This window comes from Crotalus tigris, unplaced genomic scaffold (assembly GCF_016545835.1).
Source record: "Crotalus tigris isolate CLP2741 ecotype Arizona unplaced genomic scaffold, ASM1654583v1 scf7180000017546.9332058, whole genome shotgun sequence".
Lineage (NCBI taxonomy): Eukaryota > Metazoa > Chordata > Lepidosauria > Squamata > Viperidae > Crotalus > Crotalus tigris.
The window spans coordinates 8,555,433-8,578,535 of record NW_024096465.1 but is presented as its reverse complement, the minus strand read 5'-3'; the positions used below and the strand labels follow the sequence as shown (position 1 = coordinate 8,578,535).

At 35.4% G+C, this 23,103-nt stretch overlaps 1 protein-coding gene across 29 annotated transcripts in view; it reads left to right on the top strand.

The window, feature by feature from the left end:
* Positions 1-23,103, top strand: part of USH2A (usherin) — a 466,524-nt gene that overhangs the window by 75,744 nt on the left and 367,677 nt on the right. For 27 of the 29 annotated variants that reach the window (XR_005555900.1, XM_039336192.1, XM_039336292.1 and 24 more), the window contains 4 exons: positions 4,193-4,834; positions 8,890-9,073; positions 16,219-16,382; positions 20,375-20,533. Coding sequence is in view for 28 of the 29 variants with exons in the window: in XM_039336192.1 (XP_039192126.1) it covers positions 4,193-4,834; positions 8,890-9,073; positions 16,219-16,382; positions 20,375-20,533 (1,149 nt within the window). In the remaining variant the exon portion in view is untranslated. The remainder of the gene's footprint in view (positions 1-4,192; positions 4,835-8,889; positions 9,074-16,218; positions 16,383-20,374; positions 20,534-23,103) is intronic. The other 2 variants (XM_039336254.1, XM_039336301.1) reach the window with 2 other exon arrangements.

Here is a 23,103-nt window from a genome sequence, read left to right as displayed (position 1 = left end):
TGTGAAATGTTGATAAATGGCAATAATACACAGGAGTGGCTTTGTTTGTTGGTTTTTGATGAAAGGAATGATAACTCTACATCTTTCATACATGTGATTTTAATATTAATATTAATATCCTCCTATTAATATGCTCTACTAATATTAATATCCTTCTATTAGAATCTGTTTTATTGTAGAAATAATATCATACTTCCTGGAGAGAAAAGTGTTAAAATACGAACAGTCCTTTGTTTACCTGTAGGATTTCTGAGTACAAGGTTAGAGTTTTGGTTTTAGTTTCACTAAAAATTAATTATTTGAAAGCACTTGTGCAACTAATGTATAACCCAGGAAATGTAACAACAAAACCTATTCTAGATTTAAGTTTGCCAAAAGGCATTTTGGGGGATGGGAGAGAAATGTTTGTTTCTTTGCAAATAAACTAGTTAAAATGTAATATACATATTATATGTATACATACATGTATGTATGCATGTACAGTATGTATAAATCTTAACATATTTTATTTTGGGGAAGAAGAAAAGAATCTATATATAATCTCCTTTCTAAGGAAAATTATTAGATGTAATTTCAATCATTTAGTTGAATAGTTACTCAGATTTAATAAACTATATAACTATATATAAACTATTTTATATATTTGTTATTAACCATTTGAAAACAGAAGTTAAAGTAACCACAAATTCACTAAAACTCTAAAAATAAGGGTTTTATAAGATACATTATCTTACAGGATTCTCGTTTGTCCTATTTGATACTTAAGATTCTTTTCTAATTGGAAAATATTTTTAAATAATAAAAATTAAAGAAACCAAGTTTAAGTTGTCATCATTGTGTATAAACAAATGGTTTCCTCATACTGGGGCAAAAAACAAGAAGTGAACATGCCTATAATTTTATTAAGAAATTATAATAAACATTGGAAGGTTCTGTTTTACTTTTTAATTTTATATGGAGGATCACAGTGTTTTCTATATATGGCACTGAACAAACTGAACAAAACTGTAGTGGGTGGAGGTAGACTTTGACCAAGGCATTTGAAATGCATTGAGCACATATTCTTCAAGCTTATAATCTAGAACAAGGTCAGAAAATATACAGAAAGCAGAAAACTTACAAAGTCACTTTGAAAATCAGTAAGGGTAAATGATTACACTCTAATGTGTAATTGTATAACACAAGCATAAAGATATATGCATATACATATATAAAAGACCTGGGGGAAAATGTTTGCCTAACTTTTGGGTAGTGTCACTGAAGTACCGACTTGAAAAGTTCTTACTTAACTACTTGCCCATTGTATTGTTTATCTATTCTATAACAAATTTATATTTCCCCATTTGTTTGAGATAGCAGTGTATAAAGCATTTCCTCCCATGAGGTAGGACATTAACTTCCATACTTTCATTAATTGTGTATAAAGTACCCACTATTGCTAGTTTTTTTAACTACTGAACAAAATATTGAAAGAGTCTACATGAAAGATGTGTATTTATTTTAAATAAACATTTGAATACTTTAAAAAAATGCTGGTTATACATTACAAGTAACCTTAGAGGCTGTTGTCACTATATCAGTTTAAAAAAGCTTCATAACCGAAAATGTAACTAAGCACAGCAGTGTTACAGAACAGGCTCTGTTCAAGTTAGCACAACTGTTAAATCTTACTAATGATCCCATCACTACTAAAATACATTAGCACCAATAATTTTTATTAAAGTAGGTGATTTATCTAGAATAAAAAAGAGAAGAATGTGAATTAAATGCCAAGCATGTTAACTCCCCTGTACTTGTTAACATTGAATGGGATGCCCTGTAGGCCTTTGCTAGTATCGTTAGCAATAGATTACCTGTCAGGAATATGTATGGCATATTCAAATAAGCACGGTGCATATTTTTAAAACTGATACGATATGAATCCGTGTAGACCAATTTTAATAGTTCAAAATGAGTCATAATTCTTGTTAACAATACAGTTATTTTTAAAATTTGCAGCAATAGTGCTCTTTTTTTATTTTCCTTATTGAAATTAAATGATATGCCTTAGGTGAGCCATTCATCACTGCTGAAAGAACTTGCCATCTATTGGAGTTCTCCACTTTTTGCCCATACCTAATATGTTTCCCACTGTTTGGGGATTTGTTTTTTCAACATACAATATTCTAAGTATAAATTTGTGTACCCATGTGGTTTTTTGAAAGGAAGAAGATGTTTGTTAAAACAGGGAACTCCTGATTTATTTAATTTATCATGTAACACAACCAACTGGACAAATACAATTTCATTTTATTTTTTAAATAAAGTATTCAACATTAAAATTTCCATTTTTAAAAAAGGTGAAGCACTTCTCAATTTATTCACTATACTTCTATATTAATAGACTGTACATTCCCTCAAGATTTAAAAAAAAATGCATAGTCTTCAAGGCAGCTTAAACTAACTTTCAAAAGAAAATTGATAGAGGCTGTTTGATGGTCCTTCTTTATTTCTTAGCCCTACATCTATATATAATAAATATCTATATCATCCCTCCCTCCCTCCCTCTCTCCCTCTCTCCCTCCCCCCCCTCTCTCATAATATGGCTTGGTGGAACATGGAAAGATCTAGACCAGCAGAGTCACTGTTTACCCAAGGAATCAGATTAATTTTATTAAATAACTTAAAATGGATTGCAAACATGGGTCTTTAATATTATAATTGAGATAGACTGAGAATATTTTCTTGGCATAGATTACAAAATTATTCCTAATTACTATTTATAAATTTTACCAATATTAAATATATACAAATAGTTCTTGACTTACAACCGGTCACATAGCGATTGTTCAAAGTTATGATAGATCTATCTGGGGCTACTTATAATCTGAATTTGAAGTTCCTCTCCCCACAGTCATGGGCACTTGGTATTTATGGTTGTTTATAATGTCCTGTGGTCACATAACCACATTTTATGATGGTTTTACCCAAACCTGGCATTTACTTGAGGTTTTTGGCAAAATTGTGCCCATAGCAAATGATTAGTTCACTTAATGACTGCAGTGATTAGTTGCTTAATGACCACTGCAAGAAACACCATAAAATAAGGTCAGTCATATGAATGACCAATTTTAAAACCACCATGACTTAATAACTATAAGAAGAGGACTACCTGGGTTCATAAACCTATCACTCTGAAAAAGAAAGATTTTCATAGGACTTAGGATCTGAGCTTCCCCCAGATCCATCTTTCTATCTATAGTATATCTTACTAATCCTTCTCTCTTCAGTTTGTTCTCCTTTCAAAATGTAAACTGGGAAATGTTGTGATGATGAGAGTGATAGTTCTAATGCCCACCCATCTTAAGGCATGTGCTGAAATACCAAGAACATTTTTTTTTGCTTCAGATGTATTATACAAACATAATAAATTGGTGACAAGAAAAGGAGGGCCTTGGTGAGAGGGAGGTCCCCTTCTGCATCTGTTTTTACTTATAAGTATTTATTATTATTTTGATATTGATTAATATTGTAGATACTTTTTATATATTGTCTCTTTCAAATATATTTTAAAACAAATTGTTGTTTTTTAAAAAATAATTACCATTCAAATTACAGTTGAAATAGATATACAGAAAGAAAGGTTTGTTTTTGTAAACTTTAGATGCATGAGGTCTCCTGCTTAAGCAGCAGGTTGAACTTAGAAGACCTCCAAGGTCCCTTCCAACTCTATTATTATTATTCTATTCTATGTGGTTTACAATTCTCTGTGCAGACATGAGATTACTGAAGACTCTCTGTTTCTAAAGCATATGCACATGGCATTTACAACTCAGTGTACCTTTCCATACATTTCAGGTAATATTAGTTAGTGGTCATTGATCTCAACTCTAGTAGCAAATTTACAGTTTATCTTCTTGTGCCTCTCCCTTGGATTTCTCTGTATTTCATGGATGAATGGGACATGCTTTGTTATGTTATAGTTTGTAGCTGGGTTTGATGCTATGAATTGTTTTTAGTTAGGTTTTTCACAGCCTTCTGTGGAGCTTTTAGTCAAGGGTGCGTGTAATTGTAAAGGTTGGCCTGGCTGTCTTATTCTTTCTTCCCATTTAAGGATTGCTAGGTTGTGATGTACAAGCTCTGCTTCAGTTGCAACATAGTATATTTATGTTATGTTTATTACTATTTTGAATAAGAATTTCCTCTTTTTTAGGTCTCAGGTGTGACCAGTGCAAGTCTGGATATAAAGTCATCCAAAATATTAAGCAAGTTGGGTGTGAGCCTTGCCTGTGTAACATCAATGGTTCCATGAACAATGTGTGTAATCCTTCCACTGGACAGTGCACTTGTAAGCAAGGGGTTAAAGGAACTCATTGTGAGACTTGCATTGATGGCTTTTATTGGATGGATGCTTTTGGCTGTAAACCTTGTAGTTGTCAAATAGCAGGATCAGTTTCTGATACATTGTGTGATCCCAAAACTGGACAGTGTATTTGCAAGCCTAACTTTGGTGGAAGGCAATGTGATGATTGCTTAAATGAGTATTATAAAGAATGGCAAAACACTGCTTTATTCTGTGTGCCATGTAACTGTGATAAGTCTGGCTCTGTAAATGGCTCTTTAGTGTGTGACAAATTGACAGGACAGTGTCCTTGCAAATCTGGTGTCACAGCTCTTCAGTGCAATCAGTGCAAGTCCTATATGTATAACCTTACTGTTCAAAATATTCTTGGCTGCATGCCTTGTGACTGTGATCCTCTAGGGACACTTCCAGGAGCAGCATGTGACCAAACCAGTGGACAATGTATTTGCCAGCCTCATCGCCATGGAAGAAGATGTGAAAAGTGTAAGCCAGGTAAGAAAAAGATGAGCAAAAACCTCATTATCTTTTGTAAATCCCTATTAAGATTCTGTAAAACTCAATCTTGCAAGCTATATTGTATGTAAAATGTTTATTTCCTTCCTGATCTTTGTTACAGGAGATTCTCAATAAGTGGCATAGGGTATATCCATTCACAACAGGAGGAACTAATATAAACATATATTATTTTGATTCAGAGGTTATTATGTCAAAAGGGCATACTTAAGTTAGCAATACTAGCTGGGCAAGTCCAATCAGCCTATCTTTTGCTGGCAAATTATAGTTATTTCATTTCCACAATTTAAAAATGCATAGAGAAATACTACATTTGTGCTCTAAAGCTCCTTATCACTATCAAATCCCAAAGACTTCACAATTAAGCGACTGATTCCTTGCCATTAGGTTGGTGTTGACTCTTAGTGATCAATCAATAATTCTTCCCTATAATATTTTTTTTTTCTAAACTGAACCTTTGGGCGTTCTAGTGGCGCACCTATTATTACTGTAATTGAATCCATCCACCTTGTTGCTATTTGCTGTCTTCTCTTTTCTTTCACCTGAATGGGCAGGTTGGGAACATATCATACTGGACAAGAGCTATCTATATGGCTATGTGGCTATTAATGTTCTACGCTAAAGTTGCTAAAGTATTTACCAGTTGTGTTGCTAAAGTATGTTGCTAAAGTATTTACCAGTTGTGGATGATATATATCACAATATACAATGTAGATTACTATCTTGATTATACTATTCATTAGCTGAATCTGAATATAATTTTTTCCAAAACTGTAGATTTCATGAAGATTTGTCAGGTATGGAAGGAAATATAAAATATTTTCATTTATAGGTTGGTAAATGCATAATAAAAATATTGGCTATATCACTATGCATAGATGACATTTATAGAAAATATCTTTCCATAGTTTTAATAATAAAAATCATACATCTGAGTTTTAATTTCTGCTTAGTTCAAATTTTCTTTTAGTGCATTGATACTCTCCCTCTCCAAGACAAACTGCTGAATTTTATCCTATTTTCTTATAAATACTTTACCAATATGAAACAGATAGAAGAAATGTGTAGGAACAGAGACAATAAACTTGATGTTCACTTCTATTGGACTAAATTATCCAATCAGCCCCTGGATCGGGAAGAGATTTGACTATTATTAGAAGTTATATAAGGCAGCCAAGAAACATTTGCCTCATTGTAACCATTAAAAATACTGGTATCTTTATAACAGTTCCAGTTGTTTTATAGCGTGTATTTTAAACTTTTCAAGACCACAGAACATCCAACCATCCATCCCATATCTATGAAACATATTTGAATATTTCTTTAAGGAAAGGGAAACTTAAAATCATATTGCAAATTCCCCATCATTTTTTTTAAAATTAATCCATCTGTTATGATCTTTAATGGAATGTATGAGCGTGAGTATCTCAACTGAAATTCATTAAAGTCTTAGAATACCAAGATAACATACAGCCTATTTCAATATTAGTTTGGTGGTAGCAAATGTAGGAAAAAAAACCCACTATCATTAAAATACTTGGAAGTGAAACATAGTATTACAAGCCTTATATTGGCTCACTATTTATTTATTTATTTATTTTTATTCTGCCTTTATTAGTTTTTATAAATAACTCAAGATGATGAACATGCTTAGTACTCCTCTCTCTTCAGAACAACAACCTTGTGATATGGATTGTGCTGAGAGAGAGAATGATTGGCCCAAGGTCACACAGGTGGTTTTCATGCCTAAGGAAAGACTAGATCTCACATTTCCAAATTTCTAGCCTAATGTCTTAACCATTACACCAAATATGATGAAAGCTCATATACATTTTGTTACACATGTCTCAGACTTTTCACTTAAAAATACGAGGGCAATTCAGAAATAAACCTCTGTTTCATTATCAGTGACAGACACTTGCAGATACAAAACTTTTATTATACACATTAGAAAACTACAACACTACGTTACTTTTCAACATAATTGCCATTGAAATTGAGATACTTGTCATAATGTCTTACAAGGCTTGAAATTCCTTTTGCAAAAAAATATCCCACCTGGGAAATGAAGCCACCCTTTAACATCATGAAGTACATTGTCATCGTTGAAGCATTGTGACACAAGCCACTGTTTCATGTGTCTGAAGAGGTGGTAATCGCTTGATGCCAAATCTGGGCTATGGGGAGGGGTGAACAAAAACAATGGAACTGCTTCAAAAGTTCTTGGGTGTGTCCAGCAGTGTGCGGGTGAGCATTATCATGAACCAACACCACACTGGAAGTCAGCATGCCCCAACACTTGTTATGGATGGCTCATTTAAGTTTTTGTAACATTTCACAGTAGACTTCTGAATTGATGATCGAACCACGCTGCATGAACTTCACTAGCAGTACTCCTTTGGCATCCCAGAATACTGTGGCCATAACCATTCTGGCAGACACTGTTTGCCGAGCTTTTTGGGGTTTCTTTGGTGAATGCGTATGACACCACACCATTGATTGCTGTTTCCTTTTGAGGTTCACGTAGGACTCCCAGGTGTCATCGCCGGTTACAATTCTGTTAAGAAATTGTTTTTCTTCCTCGGCATAATGTATGAGAAAGTCCAAAGCACAACCCATTCTGTTTTGTTGTGCTCCTCAGAAAGGAATTTTGGTACCCAACGACCACATAAAAAGCAGTCCGAGAAATTTGGGGAAAGTGTAAAGAAAGTGCAGATATCATGAACCAATAGACTTTACAGACCTTTTTGTCAATTTCCTGCATGAGTTCATCACTGACTACAGATGGGCGGCCACTTCTCGTGCATGTCAGTTTGTCCATCTTTAAACATGCGACACCATTGACATATGACACCTTCACTCATCATGTTTGGTCCATAAATATTACACAGTTCATAATGAATCACAGCTGCTGAAAGGTTTTTTTGCACACAGGAAGCATATTACTGCACAAACTTCACATTTGGCTGGATTTTCTATGGCAGGGTTCATTTTCAATTGATCTAGCAGACGAGTCAACTGCAACACAATCTTCTCCTTCCACTCCTCACTACCTACTGAACTACTGTGCATGGTGCCATAGGACAGGCATCACTATCCCCACCTATTTCTCGCACATGCTCAAATGGAGGTTTATTTCTGAATTGCCTCATAACTAGAAGACTTTAGTTATTTTTAAGAGAAAAATAGTCTGAAACATCTGTAATAAAAGGTACATAGTAGAAAAGAAATATACAAAATACATACTTTACATGGAATATAGATGGTACTTGACTTACAACAGGCATTTAAACAACTGTTCAAGTTATGACAGATTTTTAAAAACTATGTATGACCTGTTTTCAAAGTTTACAAGTGCCGCACAAATATACTTCCAGAGTTACATGATTGCATTTCAGGAACTTGGCAGTTGGCTTGCATTTATAACTGGTTGCAGCATCCTGCAGTTACATGACCACCTTGTGACTTTTTTCTGATGGTTTCTGGCATATTTTGCTGGTTTCTGAGGAAAGTTCCTCTTGGAGATGCTGGCTATGCTTAACAGCCATGTGATCCGCTTAATAACCACAGTGAGTTACAGTAAAATTGAATCTGATCAGGTGGTGCCTTGATTTCTGACTCAACAACTTACAAGTTGAATTCCAGGCTTCATTGTGATCATAAGTCAAGGACTACTTGTATGTACTATAAAACCTACCTTTGAAAATGTATGAAAGTCTATATTGTGCATAAAATGTTATACTTATGGTTTGTGGATTGGTAAAATAATGAGACTTAACCAAACAAGGATTCAAAAACTGAGAAACTGAAATTGTAAGATACTTTCATACTGCATTGGGCTCCAAATCCATCAACACTTAAAAGAGGAAAAAAATATTTATAGAAAATTGACTTCTCAGCTTCGGTAAATGTAAGAGATTGTGTACTTTTAAATTCCAATTTCACTTTATATTTTCCATTCCTTTAGTATTTCTTTTCTAGTTTGTGACAAAGCTATGATAATGCATATTTTACACTATTTTCCAATTTATTAGGTTTTTATATTTCTGCACATGGTGAGAGTAGCTGCCTTCCCTGTTTTTGCCATCCAAGCGGCTCAATCAGCAATATTTGTGACACTCTCACGGGCCAGTGTGTTTGCCATGATTCTTCTGTATCTGGAATGAAATGTGACCACTGCAGTGACAACTATTTTGGATTCAACTCAGAAACTGGGAAGTAAGTTTTTATTGCAAAGCTAAGCCAATTGGAGTTGTAATTCACATCGCTGTTCAAAAGAAGGAAAGTACTTTGGAGAAGGAGTTAAGGAAATGTTACAAAAGATTCAGTTTCTAGTGCCTTTTTATCAGTATCCTGGGCAATTAAGTAATAGATGAATGCAAAACTTTGATAATACATTTGAATGGAAAGAGCTCTCCAAAACTGAAGTAGGTCTCCAAAATGGCACTGGATTTTGACTTATTTATATTATATCTATATAATATAAATATTATTATATCTATATATAATCTCTGTGTGTGTGTGTGTGTCTGTCTCTGTCTCTCCCTCTCCCTCTCTCTCATACACACTCTCTTCACACTTTTCTATCAGAAAATAGGAGGAGGAAACTGTGGTGGATATGTTTGTAGTCTTGGGTTATTTATAAAAATAATAAATAATATAAGATAAATAAATAAATAAATACATAAATGACCTTTTCTTCAGGAGCTCACAATAGCACTTCCCACTCTGCAACAACACTGTCATAATTTGGTAATCATTAAGCTAACAGTTGTAAATTGAGAACTACCTATAAACTGCCTTTTCCACAGATAAAGTGTTATAGTTCCTAATCCAGCAGAAGCATGGAAGAAACACTTCTTCTTTTTTTTAACCTTCTGCAGCAGTCTTCTAGACTTCTGTATTGATCTACCACCACCAGGGACTAGAAAGGAAGCTGTGTATGGGGCAGTCTGAGATGGCCAATAGGGGTATGGCCCTATGCCTCAACCTCGCCTTAATACAAAGTGCTATATGTTAGATCAGGGGTGTCAAACTTGCAACATCATGTGACGTGTCATGATGTGTTGCGACTTTTTTTCCATTGCCGGCAATGGGGTGGGCACGGTTTCGCCATGGTGCATCTGGCCCATGGGCCAGCAATTTGACAACCCTGTGTTAGATGTTAAGAAGAGCATTTTTTCTCTCAAGTTGTAGTCAAATATTGAAAGTAATTTAATATAGTGTATCAGCATACTGAAATATCTATTCTTGGGCCTCAGTTACAATAGGTGATTAGTAATTTGGTCTGCTTTACAATGGTTCATACAAGGGTTTCTGAACTAATTTTCTTTGCAGTACATTATGTCATTCCACTTTTGTTCTTTTTTCTGGTTAAATTCTTCTGATGAGCTAATAATATTGAGAGAAACTATTCTTTAATTTCACTGCAAGATACATTAAACCCCTTCATCTAGAATAAAAGCTAAGTAATAAATATGTGAAGAAAATATAAAATAAATATTGTAAAATGAATATATCACATAACACACTCAATTTTATATATTTCTCAAAAACTATAACATTATGTATTGTTATGTTCAGAGATTAAGCAATCTCTATTTGAAAGGGGATTTAGCTTGACTTTCTACAGATGAAAGAATTTAATACAGTTCTGGGAAAAATACCCTTTCTGTGAGAGACTGTGAAATAAAAGAAATGACAGTGATGTAGTTTTCAAAAAAGAAAGAATATTTTTATTATTATTTAGTCCCAAAGGATATTATTCCATAAAACAAATTTGCAGCTTATTTTTTTCTTTGGCTTTTATCAGCCTTTTAAAGGGTGTTGAACTCAGGAGATCACACAGTAAGAGTTACTAAAAAACAACCAACAACAACTCCTAAAAAAAAAGTCAGTTGCAGTTGTAAGAGTTACTAAAATAGTAATAGTAAGACTTATTCTAAAACTGTTTAAAATTTAAAAACTGTCACGACTGCCAGTTGTATATGATCTATTTTATCTAAATACATTTAAATATTTTTTACACATTTAACAAGCTTTTCTGAACAGTTTTCTGATTTTTTTTTCCAAAAAGAGAGACATGCATTGCTACAGGAAAATAAGAAATATAATTGTATAAGATATTCACATAGCATGGCTTGTTCATTTAAAATACTTCTGGGCTTACATAATGAAATCAGAATAAAACATTTACAAGTCTAACAAAAAGAAGTAATTAAAATTCATAGTTTAACCACTGAAAAGAATCTAATTTTAGAAAAATAAAAGCACTAAAGGGAGTGCTTGAATATATGAATATGCCTTTAAAGATTCCTTAAAACTGGCTCTGCTGGAATTCAAAAAATTGTTCACTATTTAAGTGAGACAATGAAGAATGGGCACTCTTACCACCTCTCAAGGGGGCAAAATAAAAGAGGCCTGTTCTTGATGTTAAAATAGGGCAGACTGGTGTGGCTGAAAACAGCCCTTCAAATAGCATGACCTTAAGAGTGTGGGATTCACATACCTGAACAACCAGCTCTCTTATTAGATGCAGGCCTGGGCCTCCGAGGCCTAGAATGGACTTCCGGAAGCGGTGTTCATTCAGCCGGTTCTCCAAATTCAGCAAAATTTAGCGACTAGTTCTGCTGAACCGGTGTGAACCATCTGAATCCCACTACTGACCTTCTAGTTATGGTTACTAAAAACTCATGGCAAAGTTTCTCACCATGATAAGTTAGGAAATGATAAAAGGAGAATGTGCCTCCTATAATAGCCATAGCATAGCTTAGGGTGAAATAAATCATTGCCTTCCAATAAATGTTTTTTTTCTTTTCTCTCTAATTAAAAACTTTAAAAATTTGAAGTTTTTTTTTTATTGAAAATTTTTTAAAAGTTTTACAAATAAACAACCAACCAAGTTTTTTTATTATGTACCATCAAATTGGTGTTAACTCTTAGTGACCACATAGATTGATTTTTCTCAATGATGATCTATCCTTAAACTTGTCCTTCAGGTCTTCCTGTGTCATCAATTGACATTAGCATTGAATCCATCCATCTTGCTTAGGTCATCCTGTTTTCTTTTATCCCATATTTCCCAGACGTAAAATCTTCTCCAGAAAGCTAGGTTTCATATAATTCATTTGAAATAGATAATTATAATGTGGTCATCTGCACTTCAAGTGAAAATTCTGGTTCATTTGGTTGATGAGCCATTGGCTTGTTTTCTTGGCTGTCCATGATATTCTCTGAGTCTTTTTTTGACATAAAGTTCATGAGGTTTCTCATGAAGACAATGAACCATTCTAGGATTTCCATTTTTCTAAGCACATTCCACAACTTGATATGATTGATCCTTTCTATAATCAGTGAAGCACAAACTGACTTCTTTTTGATGTTCTTTGACTTTCTCAATTTTCCAGTATGTACAGTGTTTCCCCAAAAATAAGACCTATTCTGAAAATAAGACCTAGCCTGATTTTTATATGTGTGCCTAATATAAGCCCTATTTCAAAAATAAGTCCTAGTAAAGACCCCGCCACTTGGTTGCATGAGGTGGGGTGAGGCGCATGTATAAAAAACATGCTAGAGTGGGGTGGGGGGTGGAGCTGCCCCATGCACCCTGCACCCACTTACCTCAAGACTGCCACAGCCAGGTCACCTGTTATGCTGCTGCTCTACTTCTTCTGTGGCCACTCTTGGCAGGAGGCCAAGTGGTGCATTGCGCCAGTGTCACCATTCACAGCAGGATGCCATGTGACACATTGTGCCAGTGCCACCACTCATGGCAGGACACCATTTGGTGTATCACGCTGGTGCCGCTGCTCAGCTTGCAGCAGTCTTGCCACAGTGGCAGCACCAGCACAATGTGCTATGTAGCCTCCTGCCACGAGTGGCAACACTGGCATGACACACCACATGGCTTCCTGCCGCAAGCAGATGCAGAAGTTTGGCAGCAGCACGACAGCGGTATGGGTGCATGGGAGGCCTTGCTGTGGCAGTCCTGAGGTAAGCGGGTAAGACCTAGTTCCTCTTTTGGAGGCAAAAAAATATAAGACTGGATCTTATTTTTGGGGAAACATGGTATTACCCAGCAGCAATAATGATTTCTGTGAACACCTGGCACCTCTTTTTCCATGTAGAGTTCTTACTTGTTTTCTTCATAAAAATATGTGGTTTACCACTGTCATTTTCCACTGACTTTGAAATAATTCCTTTGATCATTTGTCTCCAGATGTAATCTTCCTCTATTACTGCTGGCTAGTATAGGGTCATCCCTTGGTTCAGCTGCACAGTTGGGATGAACTTCAGGCCGTGGGTGCATATACTTTTGGTATACCCTTTGGTCATTTTTTGTGCATTTCTCTCAGGGACACTAAAACACCCCCTCCTCTCATCATAATGAGGCAATAAATATAAAATACTATAAAAACTAGCAAATCATTTTAAACTACAGTTTTCCTTCCCTGGGATCCACTTGGTAGTCCTGTTTATCATGAGTTGTTTGAATCCTTTAATATAGTATAGAGATTAGCATTTTTTTCAGCTTCCAGAAGCGATGGTAGCCTGGAGGTGTGACAATGTCACTAAAGGGAATATAGTAAAATCTCTTCTTTTGGGGTGGGAGTGGAGGAAAAGTGATATATTAGAAGTATGAATTAAACCTAGTAGAGGCTTCACAGATGTATGTGCATTTATTTCATTTTTAAAAACAAAAATTATGTCACCAACGTTATTGGTTTGCCACTGAATTTCATCATTGTGCCCTTGAGGCCATGAGTGGCTCATCCCTGACTTACCAAAAACCTCATTCAGTCAAAAGCATCTGAGGTCCCCCCCCCCCAACATTATGCATTGCTATCATCCATACCATTCAGTTCCAGAAGATATTGCAATCTGTAACAGCAGAGTTATGAGTGGAACAGAAGGCACTTATGGGTGGTTTGGGAGCACTTGTGAAAATTAAATGCTCTAACTTGTGCAAGAGGAAATGCTTTTGTTAACTTTATTGGCTATAGTCCAAAGTTATTAAGCGTTACAGAAGTTGCCATATTATTAAAATGTAAAGTAAAACATCTACCCAATAGGGGCTGTCTTCCATAGATTTACATTTGATATCTGGTTTGCTAACCTAAATAATAAAATAGTCAGATAAACAACTGCTACTTATCAGTAGTCTCAGAGCAGGTTTATTTATTTTCTTGCACTGACTGGATAGAATGCTATGTTTTTGTGGGGGATAATGGAGTTTATTGGAAAGCTAAAGGGAGGGTTTGTACTGGAGTACACAGAGGGAGAGTTAAGGATGCCATGCTTGTATAGACAGCTTTTCAGACTGGGCCTCTTGCAGAGTATTTCAACAAAGACACTTGGCTGGAATTTATATAGAAGTAAGCCTGTTGAAGTTAGCAGAGTTTATTTCTGAATAAGCATGCCTAGAATAATCATTATAGTTTTTTTAGAGTCTCTCTTTCTTCAGAATGTCAGACAGGAAGTGATTAAGTATACATGCAACATCAGGGGAGGGTATTAGATGTATATGTGTGAGAGAGTCAGTTTTTGAGTCCTGAATATTGCCTTTACCGGTCACTGCAGGTTTATTGGCAAGGTTTTTCAGAAGTTCCATTGCCATTCCGAAGTGCCATTTTTTGTTTCTTAGAGATGAGAGAGAGTGACTATCACAAGGTTGCCCAGATAGTATTGTGCCTGAGGTGGGGTTAAATGAATTTTTGACTGGATATATCTCTCAGACCTCATAAAAATTGAAAATACAAGCCAACAATGTAATTCCTAGAACTCCATATCACTTGACAGGGCCTGCTTACAGTATATAGAACTGTTACAAAAGACAAAACACGAGGATGTGTGACCTGAATAATTATGGTACCAATTTAATTGCAGAGCAATATAGGCGATTGTTATATCTGAACTCATTGATAACCTCACATTGCAGTGAACAAGGGTTCAATCCAATTTCACAGCTACTAAGATTGTTGGCCAGATAGAGACAAAAATAGCCAGAGAAACAATTGAAGCCTGGGAAATGGGCCCCTTGTCAGTTAATAGGAGTGCTGATTTACCACCAGCTTACCAGGTGGAGGCCACAGTGATACAAGGAAACAACAACTAACAATTTACTAGCCAGCCATCAACATGGCTAATTAACAACCAAAAACTACACAAAACTAGGCACCATAGAAATACAGCACACAGAACAGCCCAGCGCACACATTCTGGAGAGTAAAAAGTTCCCTGAGGATGGGCTCCAGCTTGATCCTGAAAGCTTTCATTCAGGTGACCAAATAAACCTTTGGTCCTGGTGACCAGCTCAGATTGGATCCTGCAATATAGGTGTTATCATAATGCCTGTGCTGCAGCGAATATGGACTATTTTAAATATATTTAAAACCAGTGGACTTCCTCTCTGATTTCAACTCCAGAGAACTAAGTAATAAAACATTTTTTGATTCTTGGTTAAGTGACATAGCCCTTGTTGGTCCTGGCCAGGATTCTAGATACTAGTTTGCATGGTCCTTTTTGGATAAAACATTTAAGCTTCTGCTGAACTATACTAAATTACTTACTTATACATACAAACACACACCCATACACACACACACACACACACACACAGAGAAATTTCTATCAGATTACACAAATTCATCTGTTTAATTTAATTTCTCTTCCTTTATGTATAATGTTACAATGTTTTCCCATTTCCCTTGTAAAACATAACTCACCCTTGTCTTTGAAATATTAATTTTCAGGTCAATAGAATTATCTAACATTTATAGCAAATCATTCAGGTTCTTGGCCAACAACCTGGCATAAGCAGCAAATTAACTAACACATACATTTTATATTCCCAACATGTATACTTCTAAAATCACTGTAACCATTGTACATTTAATCTGTAAATACATTTAATAGCCAAGGAGATATTACACAACTTTGATTACTCACTTTTAACATCACATTTAGTCAGATAAAACATTGTGCATATGAACTGAGTTCAGAAAGCAGCTAATGATCACTGTAGCTGTTCTGATACAAGGGTAATAAGATATATAAAGTCCTATATAGTCTGGGACTAGATCATTAGAACAATTATTTGTCTAACTTTTGCAAATCCACCACAGACACATTAAAGAGCAGTGGTTAAATGAAAAAAAAAAAACACTGTACCGTAGTGTAAATTTGAGACGTAACTCTTTATTTAAATATAGTTAAGTTTTTCGCTACCAGAGTTCAGTTTCCTAAGTTCTTCATTTGTGATACTAATTGTGTTAGTTAAAAGAAGCCAGTGAATTAAGCCCTACTGTGTCTAACTGAACAGTTAATGTGTTTTCATTACTTTCATGATTTGTTTTTGTTTATAGATGTCAGCATTGTAATTGTCATCCTGCTGGAGCTATTAATTGGACTTGTCATTCCATTACTGGACAATGTTTGTGTAAACAATTTGCAGCTGGCTTAAAATGTGACAACTGTGTTCCCAATGCTAGCAATTTGGATGTTCACAACCTATTTGGCTGCAGTAAAAGTGAGTGGTTATCGATTTGCATTTTTTTTTTCAGATGAATGGCTATTATTAGTTTAATGATTGTTATAACAATATAATTATAATTCTTAAAATTGATATTGCTCATAATAAAATGAATTAATCCCTCAATATTAATATATTTGGAGGTACATTTTGGAATTTGAAATTCCATATAACATTCAGAACCCTCTTGTATCTAGAGATGTTAGACAACCATTGCCCAGGCTCCACTCCTATTTATTTTATTTATGTGGATATCCAACTCACAGCAATAACTCTATGCAGCAAGCAATTGATTAAAACCAACCCACTTCATTAAAATGAGTGGACAAAAAAACAACAACTGTATAACTGTAATGACTTGTAGGAATTACCCTGAGGAATAAAAGGAAGAGCTACAAACAAGAAAATTGAGTCCAAGGCAAAAATATAATTTGAGAAAGTATCTCAGATTCTCTAATTCCCATGAAGAAAAAAGGGAGGGAGAGGAGAAGTGAATTGAGATTTGCAAGACCAATGTCAACCCTTCGAGATAGACTAGGAAAGCAAACCTGTGATTGCTACTACAAGTAACAGAATCTTACAAGTCTGAATACACACTGAAAGTTTTATCCTGGGGGCTGGGAAGCTTCACATGGGAAAAAGCAAGGTTACACCGAACCCTAGCAAGACAGACGTACTATTTGTACAGCAGGATTCCCCTATAGCCCCACTCTGGAGGGGTTGCACTACCACTGAAGAAGCAGGTCCATCCCTTGGGAACCCTCTGGATTTTTGGATCCTGCTCAATAGCAGGTAGAAGCCCTGGCCAGGGGCCTTTGACTGAGCTTTAACTGGTGCACCTTTTGTCACTCTATCTGTGATATGAGGACCTTATTACAATGTTTCATACTCTCATCATCTCCCATTTACACTACCACATGGGGTTGCCTTCAGAGACAACCCAAAAGTTTCATTTGCTGTAAAATTCAGGGACCTGAATGCTGAATAGTAGTTATTACATTACATCTGTACTGTTGGCCTTCATTGGCATCCTGTAGGCTTCCAAATACAATTCAAAGTGCTGATATAAGCTATATATTTTCTGACTTGGCTGTGAGTTAAATACAGGGTGAATATTCCCACTGGAATCATCCCCATCAATTTGATTGTACCAGTTTCATTGAGCTCAATGGGGCTACCTCTGAATAGAAATGATACAAGTGTCAAGACCCTAGTAGCCACTAATTTAAAAGCAAACTATAGATTCTTACCAACTCTTATTAACTGGATTGTTGAAAGGGAGAAATGGATTTAAATTACAGAAAACCTACTACCAGGAGGCCTTTACTTTAGCACCCTATTTACCTTTAAGTAAGGTGGACATTCCTAGATTTTCTTGCTATCTACTTGATGCAGTGGGGAGATGGCTAGCCATTTTCCAGATGAAAGAGGAATGTGCAGATGCAATGAACTTGTAATATTTTGCAAACTGTCTTTCTCTTTCTCAGGACTGAGAAGCCCATTATATCGGGACTCAGCTGTACATTAACTGAACTGAATAGAATTCTAGAACTTGGCAGGCCAACCAGACCGCCTCCAAATTACCTTCCAGACAATCAAAGAAGCACATAGGCCCCATATTAGTATCAGGATTGTTGCAGACATGCCCAGATCCAGTGCGACTAACATTGCCCTACATCATCATCATTTTCTTAAACATGTAGAAATATTTAATTCTCAACTGTGGTTGATTGTGCATTTACATACATGGTACTTATTCTAAAATAATATTCATGGTATTGTAAAAGGAATGTGTCTCAGGTTTTCTCTTCATTCCCAACCTCATCCGCTTTACTATAATATCTAGGCAATAATCATGAACTCAGAATGATTCAGCTCCAATTATTGAATGTATAAAAGCAAGGCTTTGTATATAGTAAGGACATGTATAAATTTTATAGCTATTGACATGCATGAAGATCTTGTGTTCCCATATTTAGATTGCAGGCAATATTTAATCTGCCTGGATTTACATAATATTTTCCCTTTGTTGCTGATTTGCTCTGTCTAATTCTATGTAATTTCCATTATTCTTTCAAAGTGAAATTAATAAAATTTAAGGGAGATTAAAATCTTATATAGTGGCTGTAAAATAATTAAATATATATATATTAGTCACATAAAAAGAAACCCTTCTCTACAACAAAATTATCATATCATCTATTTTATCAGCATAACTCTCATACTATATCCTTGTACTCTATTAGATAAACATTAAATTGACATCAAAAGCAGTTTGATGGGAATATATACCGGGGAAATGCAAGGTAGTATAATTCAAACTTTAAAGGTTAGGAAATAGTTTTCTAAATACTATGAGCTTTGGAGCATTAATAGTGCTCTTAAGAAATGCACTGACAGGCCATGAAACTGCAGCAGAATCTGAATTGTTGAAAATTCTGCATTTTCAAATGTTTATTTGCTGATGCTACTTCCAGTGCAAGAATCAGACACAAAAAAGGGAGGGAGGGAGGGAGGGAGGGAGGGAGGGAGGGAGGGAGGAAGGAAGGAAGGAAGGAAGGAAGGAAGGAAGGAAGGAAGGAAGGAAGGAAGGAAGGAGACTGTTTTGCTATCATTGCTAAGGATCAAGTCATCTTCAAGGCACTCTTAAGAAATTTATTCTTTATACTGTCTCTTCAATGTCCATGTGCACAACTAAGATAAAGTATTATCTTTTATGTATAGGTTTACATTCCAAAGAAGGAGCCTATGTAGGTGAACGGTGATAGCTAACTTGCCAAGGGGGAAATTCTTAAATTTGTACTAAGGTAGAACAAATAGAAATGTAGTTCATTTCTATAATACACAAGTAAATTCAGTGTTTCCATACCAAATTCCTTGTGTGTCTAATACAGCTATTCTATTCTATTCTATTCTATTCTATTCTATTCTATTCTATTCTATTCTATTCTATTCTGTTCTTCCATTCCACCCCACCCCATCCCATCTTTCTGTGATTGCTTTTTACATTGATTATTATGGAAGTGAAGAGTTGATATTAAATGATGCTCCTATATAAGCCTAGGGGATAGAATAGTAATACTACTACTTATAATAATAACAAAAAAACTTGGTAATAATTATGTTTCAACTTGTATAAAGAATTTCAAATTGCAAAAGTAGAATAATAATCCTAAATAAGAATACAAATTTAAATTTTAACTATCAGTGCCTGGAAGAAAAGGCTGGAAAACATATTTTATAAAAACAACCATAGCCACAAGTTGACCATGGCAAATTGGCTGCAGCGAGTTCACCTAGACCCCTTCCACATATTATAAAGCACATCTTTTGAATCATTTCCAGAACCTTGGGATCTATGGTGGTTTTCCAGATTAAATGAAGTACTGGTCCATATGCAGAGGTTCCTTTGAAGAAAATTGAATTCAACCTGCATGCATTATGTTAGTGTGGGGAAATAAAATAATACCTAACTATTCTTTGGTTTCATCCAGTGAATAGTACTGTTTGAGTGGCATTTGTTCTTCATTTATAATTTCCAATATACAGTATGCCAGGCCAGGGGTCCCCAACCCCCAGTCTGTGACCTTCTGCTGGGCCGCAGTCCATTTGAAATTGGGCCAAGAAAGTGATGGATGAGGGTGTACATGTGTGCATGTGTGCAAAGCTGCATTTGTGAAAGTGGTGTGCACATGCATGTGCATACATGAAATCATCCCCTATCTTTCTCGCTCCCACCCCCGCCATCATCACCACAGCCAGTCTGCCAAGCCAGAAAGGTTGGAGACCACAGTGCTAGGTTATTAGTCTGACACACAAATTTGGTTTGTAATTATGCTAAAGCTTTCTTGTAAGAAAAGCCTGAAATGGTAGGCCTTCTTAATGAAGCAAAGATCTGGGTGCTTTGTAACAATCTTTTCCTTAGCAGGATGCATGTCAGATTATTACACTGTGGCAATTGTCTTCTTTCAATCTTCATTTTAATCTAGCTCCTTCCCAGCAGCCTCCCCCCAAAGGGCAGACTGTAAATTCCTCAGTTATCAGAGTCACTTGGAATCCACCAGATTCTCCCAATTCAAATTGGCTTGCTTACAAACTATACAGAAATGGGAGTCAGATCTACACAACAGAGGACTACCTTCCTTACAGTGAGTGTTCATTAATATAATATATGCCTTTATAGTTTGTTTACTTCAAAAGTGTTTTTTATTCATTATTCATTTTATTCTCAATTGGAGCACTGTGTAACATGTTCTTCCACATATATAATATCTTGGCTGTTGTTTTTCACACATCAAGTAAATGTAATTTCAAGTTTTTCTTTGTGGGTTTTAAAGTCACATTTTCTTCTTTGACCCCAATCTATTTGCTGTTGCTGCTGCATTTTTAAATCAACATGATATAAAGTATGTTATGTGTGAAGAAATTTCTAGCCTGTTTATTCAATTCATATTTATTTTTTAAAAAACTTTTGATATATTAGGTTTCTGTGTAGAGAAAAGCAGCTCAGATTCCTAGAATGTTTACATTTTTGTCATTCAGATACCAAGGAATGCTTTATTATTTTATACACCCTATGCTAGTTTTTTATATGTAGGATTCATACAATTAGAACTGGATCTTGGCATACGCTATTTGACATAAATAAACTGAGAAAATTAAAACAAAAAAGGATATTCTTACAAATGAATTGAGTGGGAAAAGGAAAAGAATTTTTCTGACTTGTAGTTGCACACATAAACACAAACCTTGTCTGGGTTATTCTGATACCTATTGTTACAGTACTTTTCAATTAATATACATTTAATAAATTAATATTTGGGATATTTGTGTGTGTACACAATTACATCACACACACATAGGACTTAGTTTATCAACTATAAATACATTTCTTTACATAACCTTTTGCAGGTTCTTAACTGTCCCAAGTGCTCCCTCCCTGATTCACTCAGAGATCCTATATTTACAGAATTATAAAATAATAGAGTTGGAAGGGATCTTGGAGGTCCAACCCCTTACTCAGGCAGGAAACCCTATACCATTTCAGACCAATGGTTGTCCAATTTCTTCTTAAAAATTGCCAGTATTGGAGCATTCACAACTTCTAGAGGCAAATTGTTCCACTGTTCTGTCAGGAAATTTCTCCTTAGTTCTAGGTTGTTTCTCTCCTTGATTAGTTTCCATCGGTTGCTTCTTGTCCTGCCTTCAGGTGTTTTGGAGAATAGCTTGACTCCCTCTTCTTTGTAGCAGCCCCTTAGATATTGGAGCACTGCTATCATTTCTAATTTTATTTCTACTTTTATATGCTCACTCATGAAACTGCTTCACTACTTTTACTTTACTGCATTTAGCCTGGGGACGAGAAGAGAAAGAGGAGAAAATAGCTTCTTAAATTCCAGCGCTTGGTCAAGCTTTCCTCACTGATTCCATCAATCCTTCCAAACGTAGCAATCCATTAGCCAATCTGCTCTGCAGATCTCTCTTTCTCATCATGCTTGCTTTTACTGAGTCATCAAGCTGCAGATTCTTCTCTCCACCATTTCTGGATGCACAGAGGACCTCCAGCACCTCTGATCAACACAGCACAAATACAACACCAGCCATATCCAACAGTCACGAACAGCCTCTTCCATTGCCTAAGAGATCTGTTCTCTGCATATTTTCATCAAAAGGCAGATGTGTCCACTCCCAAGAGTCTTAATTAGGCAAGAAACTTCTAGGTGTTTACATGACACTTTGAACAGTTCTGGCAAATAGACAAAATCCCTAAACTTTGAGATCAATGTACAGCTCCGTACCAATCAAGACATCTTGTATTCTGTGGGTGTCTTTTCAAGGTTCATTAGCAGAGTAAGCAGTTGCTGTTTCAACAACCAAAAGTACTACTTGTCTAATCATTAATTTCTAGAGCCCAAAGTGAATTTGTATGTATTTATGTGGATAGATAAATAGTTTGAGATTTTTATCAAACATAATTTTTTGAAACAAATTGAGTTAATGCTATGGAATTCTTATATTAATGGCTATTCTTAGGATGTATATAGCATTTATATTACACACAACCACTTAAATACTGCTGCCTTCATAGAACTTCTAGTTTGAATAACTGTGAAATTACAGATACAAAAGCCTCCAATTTGCTAAGGAAAAGTATAAATTAATTAATTTATTTCAGAAAATTTATATGTCTGCCCAACTCTCAGTCACTCTGGGCAGCTTATAGAAATTAAAACCTAATATATAAAAAAGAAGGCACAATAACCTCTGCCCATTCACTCAATATCCTCAAAACCTTGCTTGATTATTTAATTGACATCTTTTTAGAGTTAGAACAAAATTATATTTAGAGTTTTTCATATCCAAGAAAAAGCATGCATAGATACATGCTGTCCTCAGCTTACAACCACATCTGAGCCCAAAATTTATGTTATTAAGTAAGAAATTTGTTAAGTGAGTTTTGCCCCCACTCCATGACATTTCTTTCCACATTTGTTAAGTAAATCACTGAAGTTGTTAAATTAGTAACATGGTTGTTAAATGAATCTGGCTTCCCCATTGATTTTGCTTGTCAGAAGATTGCAAAAGGGGGTCATGTGACCCACCCGGGACACTGCAGCTGTTGTAAATAGGAACCAGTTGCCAAGCACGCAAACGTGACCATAGGGATGTCACAACATTCTAAGTGTGAAAAATGGTCATAAGTCACTTTTTTCAGTGC